The sequence below is a fragment of the Elephantulus edwardii genome, unplaced genomic scaffold (genome assembly GCF_000299155.1).
Source record: "Elephantulus edwardii isolate Elephantulus edwardi_28Jun2011 unplaced genomic scaffold, EleEdw1.0 scaffold00283, whole genome shotgun sequence".
NCBI classification, from domain to species: domain Eukaryota; kingdom Metazoa; phylum Chordata; class Mammalia; order Macroscelidea; family Macroscelididae; genus Elephantulus; species Elephantulus edwardii.
The window spans coordinates 1,453,615-1,461,810 of record NW_006400033.1 but is presented as its reverse complement, the minus strand read 5'-3'; the positions used below and the strand labels follow the sequence as shown (position 1 = coordinate 1,461,810).

Sequence of the window (8,196 nt, the reverse complement as noted above, 5' to 3'; positions counted from 1 at the left end):
CCACTTACTTCCCAGCTCCACCCTCCACCAGGATAACCCTTCACATCTGCCAAGTCCCTTCAGAAAATATCTTCCATTGTCCAACCCATGATCTGACAGCTTGTATCTTAAGCTTTCTTGGCTTCTGTGATTCCAAACACGTCAACTGCTGAAGTTCTTATTGAAAGGACCAAGTGAGTGGCTTCTTTTGACAACTAGAGCTGAGAAATATGTAAATGCCTGAGTAATTACAGTGAGTCCCATAAACAGAAGAGAAGGGCAGGCTGCAGAGGGAGGGGTGTGAAAGAGTGAGCAATGGGGAGCGGAGAACAGCACGAGTCTGTCTGTCTGTCTGTCTGTCGGGTGCTGTGTCTCCCATGCTTGCCTCTGGCGGCACTTCCTCACCTACCTCTGAGTAAACTCCTGTGAGCACCTAGGATGGTTTGGGTGTATTTCTCTTACTTGTGACTGTTCTATTGCTTATGTAGACAAAAACAGCCATATAAAGAAACAGGGTCTCCAAAAATGAAAGAAGAGTTGCAGTGACCTACTGCATAGTGTGGGATTGCTCCACGGGACAGTGTGTGATCATGTGACCAGACCTTCCGTGACAGAGGCCATCAAGTAACCGAGTCCCATAGTAACTGAGTGATCGAGTAACTGAATCCCGTAGCTGAACACTCAGCTGGGCAGTGGCTGCGATGTGTGTACCTGCTGTTTCATGTATCATTAGCGACCACGTCCTCATCTTTGTATACAGAGAGGCTTAGGTTACACAAGCTGCCCAGGCTCGGCTCTTATGTGGCAGAGCCTGGATTCCATTGAAGTCACAATGGCTCCAGTCCCTTCACATTTGACTGTTTTTTTAAAAATTGTGGTTGTGGTACAACCTCTCTCTTTTTTTTAATATAAAGCCTTGTGTTTATGGCAGATTGTTTTGACTTCCCACATGCCGGGCTTCTGTGGCTCTGCAGGCCTAGTTGGGTTAGGCTCTGAGGGTAAGGCAGGGTTCAGGTTTTGATTCCCTGGTTTTATATTTGTCTTCTCCAGAAATGTGGACCTGCGGGAGTACTTGTCTGAGGAAGTACAGGCAGTACACAAGAACACCACCTACGACCTTATTGCCAACATCGTGCATGACGGCAAGCCCTCTGAGGGTTCCTACCGCATTCACGTACTCCACCACGTGAGTGGCTGCATCCTTGTATGTGGGGGGGGGGTGGCACCCCCAAGGGCAGGCCCCTGAAGTGTGCCCTTCCCTGGCTTTACTTTTGGGACTGTATAGCCTGTTAGAGCTGCCTGTGGTTGGGGCAGGTCCTAGGCTGGGCTCACCTGGGGAGCTTTTAAATTACTTCTACTTGGTTACCACCACAGGCTGCTTTCATGAAAACACTGGTTTTTAAGCAAAGTAGAAGTCAGGGCTGCTGAGTATCTGGCAGTTCAATGGACAGTGCCCCACAACGGAGAGTGGGCAGTGTTGAGGCTGATTGTGTAAGCATGTCTGGAGGATTAGGATGTTGTGATATTTTCACATTTCCTTGAGGATTCTGATGAGCAGCCAGGCCTGGGGGTCACTCTTCTGGACTAGAGCTTCCCCCTCGGCATGGGAACCAAGCCCAGCACGCCAGCAGCATCCCGGAGCTCATAGGAGATGCATAGTCCCACCAGATTCTGGCAAATAATGAAAAATACACCACATCTTAACAAGGTTTTCTAATTTGTAGGAAACTAGTTTGTGAAACTTTGGAAGTAAGTTCCATTCATCTAAACCCTTTGTGTTTCTCTCAAGCTGAAAAATCCAAAAATATGCTCTTGAGATGTGTGTGTACCCTGATGACTGTAATGTGATTAGACGTGTGGGACTTTAGTAGCATGGGCGAGGTAGTTTTTGCTGTTTGGCTGGGGTTTATGGGCCAGTAGGAACAAGTTAGAAGGGTGGAAGTCCCTCCCAAGGACCTTTTTCTTTATCAGTTTCTTTTGTTCTCTGGATTTGAGTGAGAAGTTGTCCACAGAGGTTCTTCCAGTTGGCACTGTCAAGGGAGTATGTGTGGCCTGTTATTTCTGAGTGTGAAGGAAACATCTGAGTGAGGACTAGAGGGATTCGAGACCTCATGGAATGGAGTCCAAACACCCAGCACTAACTGGGATGATGCCTGTCAGAGGCCATGCACTTTGTTTCTTTCTTTTTTTTTTGCCATGCACTTTTTACTTGTGACTCTTGCTGGGTGACAGTTTAGTGGCTTGCTTCTGATTTTTCTAACTTTGGCTGCAGTTACCTCCTTCACTCTTGGTTGTAGGGAAATGATTAACCCAGCCCTTCATACTTCTTGCAGGGAACGGGCAAATGGTATGAGCTGCAGGACCTCCAGGTGACTGACATCCTCCCCCAGATGATCACGCTGTCGGAGGCGTACATTCAGGTGAGTTGTGTGCAGGTTGTTACAGAGGTTCACACCGAACAGGCCTTGTCAGAGGTGAGGTGTTGGACCAGTGAAGGGAAAGCTGTGGGAGAAGACTAGAAGTGGGGTTGAGTTTGGATTGATTGGACCCACCTTAGCGAGAGGGGTAGGTAGGTGGCTGCTAAGATACACTGAGGAGTGGATGAGGCCAGGCCACAGGGCTAGGAAGGATAAAAAGGTCATGAGAAGAGCAGGGACGCTGGGGAGCTGTGTGCGTGAAGAGGAAGGTTGTGCTGAGGCTGAGTGGTCAGTCACTGGGGACCTAGTTGTAACTAGCCTGCGGTTTCCTTGGTGACCCGCTACACTTTGCACAAGCCTTTCTCGGAGTATTGACCCAATTTCTTGACCTTTTGTGTCCTCCACTGGACATGAGGTCAGGGAGGACAGGATCACTGTCTTCTCTTTCTCTAATTGCCTTGTTAGCTGGGAGAAGAAGGAAGATTGAGATAGGAAAACAATAGCTCTGAAAGAGACTCTTCCCTTTCCAGAGAGAAATCCTCTTCAGTGGTTTGCAATTGAAGGGTGGCCATGAACCTCTTCTTTTCACAGGAAACTTCAGAAAGGGAGCTTGTAATGGAGGGTGAGGGAGAATGGCAAATGAATAAAAGGCATTTTCTGGAAAGTTATTTGTCATTGCTACGGGACTTAGCAGATAAGTAAGTGGGGTAGAGTTGTCTGTTGCTTGGTTCGGAAGAGATCTGATAAATCGATCAGATTGTTTACTGAATGTCTCCTAAGCCAGCTTCCAAGTGCCTGTTGTGTTCATTTCTTACAGATTTGGAAAAGGCGAGATAATGATGAAACCAATCAGCAGGGGGCTTGAAGGACGAGTGCAGGAGCCTGCTCCCGGGTGCCTCTCTGGAAGGCAGGCTATAAGGAGGCAGATGCTGCAGTCCCCCTGGAGCACACGCTTCCTGTGGCAGCTGGCTCCCTCAGGACACCACAGGCCTACCGTCCTGGGGCACCAGTGCTGCCTCTCAGTCGATTGTGGATCAATTTATTGTCAATTGATTCCCTACTCTCCTTCTTCTGTAGCTTCCTTCTACCTTCAGCAGACCAGAGCTCTTACAAATGTGTGTAATTTATTCTGAATAGCTGGGAGTACCTGAGGGACAAGCAGCAGACATCAGGATTCTAGGAGTATGAGCTTAAAGCTTGTAGCCTCTTTCTCCCATCTTCCATAGGTAGGTCATTTCCCTCTGGGTTTCTTTATTTCTTTGTGTTTTTGGAATGAATTAAATATTTTTCTGTTTTTAATCTACCTTTTCATTCTTTACCCCTTAGACAACTTAAGGAAAGAAGTGTGTGTGTGTGTGTGTGTTAGAGAGAGGGACAATATATACAGCCATATATACATACATTCACAATTTATTCATAAACAGCTGAGTGACACTGATTATATTGTGTCTCTAATCTTGTTATCTACTCTTACAGTTTCATCACCATTAAACTATGCCTTTAAAGTTCCATCTGTGGTTTTACATTTTAAATGCATAGCATGTAGCTAGTCCTCTTCATGAGTACCATGCTCAAGGCAGACAGGCTTCAATTGGGCTAAAAACTACTGTTTAGTGGGAAAGATTCCTTTCTTTAAATCCTCACACATGCTATGTTCCCATGTCATTTGGTGGACATAGTGCATTTTTCTTGTCAGTTTTTGAGTTGTAGTGCAGTTAGGATGCATTTATCTCTCTTGTTGCTGTTATGTGCCATAGAGTCACCTGCAACTCATGGCAACTCTGTGTACAACAGCTCTGAAGCCTGCCCTGTCCTGAGCCAGTCCCACTGACTCTGACACACATAGTCCTGTTGCCCCAGTTACTGTCTCCATCTCATCTGGGGTCTTCCTCTTCTGTGCTGTTCCCTCCACCCTTCCAAGCATCATGTCCACCAAACACTGGCCCCTCCTAGCCATTTGCTTAAAGTATGTGTGACGGAGCTTCAAAATCCTAGCCTCCAAGGAGAAAATTGTTTTCACCTTCTCCAAGACAGACTTATTTTCTTGGCAGTCCATGATATGTTGAAGACTCTTCTCCAGCACCACAACTTAAAGACATCAGTTCTTCATCTGTCATTCTTAGTCATTGTCTACTTTTCTGATGCATAACAAGTAATTACGAAGACCATGGCCTGTATCATGTGCACCTTAGTTTCTGGACTGACATCGTTGCTTCTCGGTACTTTGGAAAGGATCCTAACAGCAGATTCACCTAATGCAATTTGTCTTTTGATTTCCTGATTGCTGGTGCCAAGAGTGTTGATTGTGGAGCTGAGCAAGCTGTAACTGTTAACAACCGTAGACTCTTTTTTCATCGTAGTGGTGCCAGTGGGCCCAGTGGTGAGAATCTTTGTCTTTTTGTTGTTGAGCTTCAATCCATATTGAAGACACAGTCCTTGACCTGTTGCAGCAAGTGCTTCAGGTCCTTCTCAGTTTCAGCAAGCAAGGTTGTGTCATCTGCATAACGTAGGGTATATTTCTAGGTAATATAATATATTACTAAAGTGATAAATTATTATTGTTGGAAGTCTGGACATGGCAAGGTGAGTTGTAATGCAGCTCAGAAACCTGTGTAAGGACCAAATGGAGAAGGAAGTGTGAATAGGAAGAGCTGGCTGTAATCTGACAATGACTGAGCCAGGCTTCAGGCTCCGGGTGCCCCAGGGCGAGGACTGGCTCTAGTCAGGCTCAGTCAGGCCTGGACTGGAGGGGTTAGTACCCTTTGTGTTGTCGCTGGTTACTCTGAAGAGGAGGAAGCTGAAGGCAGGCAGTCGGCACTGCCCCCCACTCCAGGTTGTCTAGAAAGGAGATCGGAGCAATGCTCCTCTGTGACTGACACTGTAGGTTTCTAGGACAACGCTTCTAGTTACCCCATATTTCCTTTGCAGACTCATCATCTTCCTTTAATCCTTAAGAATTAGGGTTCTTTAAGACTCAGTCCCGAGGCTTCTCTTCTCACTGTGTACTTTTCCCATTGGCCATTTCAAGTATGTTTGTAGTTGCAGTTGTCATCTTTAGGATGGGAAGATAAATTTATAAACAAGTTTAATCCTCTACTTTTCTGAGTTCTAAGCGGCTGAAATTTGGTGGTGTTCAAAATTGACCTCCAACATTTCCACCTTCCATCCAGTTACTAAGCTTCCTCTGTCTAATCTATTAAGTCCTGTCAGTTTTACTTTTTAGGTATTTCTTGAATGTTCCCACTTTGTTCTGTTCTTTTGATTTGTCTAAGCCATGGCTTTTAACAATGCATTTGCAGTATCTTGGGATGAACCCATGTCCTGTCAGCATAGAGCAACCATAGAGACATTTGCCAGAGGAAGTTCAGTTTTAAGAAATATTAAATACATCAGGGAGTTGGAGTAACAGTGACTGGGTCAAATGAACGCCCCAAAATGTAGTAACAGCAGCTAACAGGAACAGCCACTGGCCGTAGGACTACGGAGAGACCTGTCTGAGGCAGACATCCAGATCCAGACCTTGGTGGAGATCTGCCCTCAGGAACTTGCCAGAATGTGCTCTTGTGGGCTGGAGAGCAGTTCACAGGAGTGTCTCATGGATGTACTCTTTTTACATAGCTGCCTGAGGAGAGTGCCCCAGGGGGGTGACTGCGGGGACTCTAGCAACCAGGCACCAAAGGTTGAGAGAAAGCAGCCTGGTCTGTGTTGCTTTCAAGGGAGTAAATGATTCCTGGAACCAAACTTTTCTTCCTATAGTGCATCTCCAGCACCCTGCTTTGTACAGCATAATTCCAGCTGCCTAGGGAAATTAGAAAGGACTCAGGGTCATTTTTTACAGAGCAGGTAAAAGTAAATTTGGCCTGCCACCACGTGATGCCACAGAACCAGAACCATTGTTTTGGCAGTGGTGTTGGGAGGGAGGTACAGCAGGCACTACCAGGAAGGGCTGAGTGCGTGTTGGGAAGTGGTGCTAGCAGCAGGAACCACCAGGAACAGCGGGAGCCACTGGGGCTGGCTGACTGTGTATTGGAAATTGGTGGTAGGAGCAGCAGGACAAGTCGGCCTCACAGTAAACTCACCCCAAGAGTAGCTGCTGGAAATGAGGCTGAGGTTGGGTGGGTGATGGTCAACACTGATCAGAAACACAGTGGTGCTCAAGGGGTACATAGAATGGGGCAGCTGTACTCTTGAGGCCAGAAAATGGTGGTGACCAAGATATGGAAGTCCTGGTTGACAAGCCTGTGGGCAGGACTGAGAGAAAGGCCAGCACGTATGCAAGATCTACTGCATAAGAAGTACCCATGTTTGAATTCTAACCTCAGAGGGAGCCCTGAACGTACACGGAAGAATGTGGACTACCTTCCCTTATTGCAGAACTGGGCTTACTAGTGAGCAAGACATGAAGGAAGGCTGGCTGATGAAGACTGAAGCATGGCACAAACCAGCTGTTGGCGCCCTGGAGCGTGTAAATGAATTGGAGCCTGGGACATGGACGTGTGTGGAACCAGCATATGTAGACATCACACATCGAAGCCAGGAACTTAGCAAGGATTGCAAGGCAGAAACAATTGGGGATGTGTGAGCGCTTGGGCATCAATTGAAGCAAAGACGGCTGTCCACGTGTGCATACAAAGTGGTTGCTCTCCAGTATTGGGGGTGGGAAGGAGGCCTGCTGAAGCAAGTGGATGGAGAATGTTAACAGGTAAGAGAATGTTGTTGTTAAGTGCCGTCGAGTTGCAGGCAACTCATAGCGACCCTATGAAGGAGAGTCCTTGGCCCTTGGGTGCCTTTCATCCTCTCTCCAGATTCATAGGGTTTCCAGAGGCAAGCTATTATGGAAGTGGATGCCACTCCTGTTTCCAAAGGTAAGAGAATAGGCTGTTTATAAATTTCACAGGCAGCCGTTATCTCTGGGAAATGGGTGGATCTGACAGACCATATTAGCATAGAAGAAGACAGTAGGATGACGGGAGATGGGATTCAGTGAAAGGAACGTTGGCGATGACTCAAACCACCCTCTCCCTTTGGAACTGTCTGTAAAACAGTGGTCACCAGGAAGGCCAGCAGTTCCACTTCTGAGTGACAGGTCATTTGGGACACAGCCTTTCCATGTCATTCTTCAGGCAACATTCGATCTCATTAATCCTGATGCCCTTTACAATTGTGAACAAATAGATTGTGTGATATGAAGCCATGTGTTCAGGATCCTGCTCATCTGATACAGTGTGCTATGTAGGTGGCTTACAGCTCCTGTCTGTCAATTGTGTTCTGATTTGTTCCCTTAAATATTACAGACTACCAAAGACTTGTTGCTTTAGATAGATCTGCTGTCAAGGGCCTCTCTAAAGTGTCAGTCTAAGGACTGAAGTGCAGTTGATTCAAGCTAGGGTATTTTTCATTGTTTCCTATGCATCTGCAAGTTGGACAATGAGTAAGGGTGACAGACAAATCAATGCCTTTGAGTTACGGTGTTGGAGAAGAGTATATCTCATAAATTGCCAAAAGAACAAACAAATCTGTCTTGGAGAAAGTTCATCCAGGGGCTTCTTGGAGGCAAGGATGATGTACTTTGGGCATATTGTCAGGAGGAGCTAGTCCTTGGAAAAGGACATAATTCTTGAAAAAAAAAATTGAAAAAGAAGACCCTCAGAGAAATGAGTTGTGATGATGGACGTGAGCACAACAGAGACTGTGGATGGTGAGGGTAGGACAGGCCTTTGGTCTGCTGAGCGATGTGGATGGTGCAGATAGGACAAGCCTTTGGTCTTCCGAATGATGTGGATGGTGCCAGTAGGACAAG

The 8,196-nt window shown here is 46.6% G+C and overlaps 1 protein-coding gene across 2 annotated transcripts in view; it reads left to right on the top strand.

Moving 5' to 3' along the window:
* USP39 (ubiquitin specific peptidase 39) overlaps positions 1 to 3,286 on the top strand; it is a 51,972-nt gene extending 48,686 nt beyond the window's left edge. Inside the window, exons 11-13 of one of the 2 annotated variants that reach the window (XM_006900370.1) lie at positions 1,030 to 1,165; positions 2,313 to 2,399; positions 3,214 to 3,286. In XM_006900370.1, coding sequence (XP_006900432.1) covers positions 1,030 to 1,165; positions 2,313 to 2,399; positions 3,214 to 3,261 — 271 coding nt within the window. In that variant the 3' untranslated portion in view covers positions 3,262 to 3,286. Of the gene's footprint in view, positions 1 to 1,029; positions 1,166 to 2,312; positions 2,400 to 3,213 lie in introns of those variants that run through there. The other variant, XM_006900371.1, reaches the window with a different exon arrangement.
* The last annotated feature ends 4,910 nt before the right edge of the window (positions 3,287 to 8,196 follow it).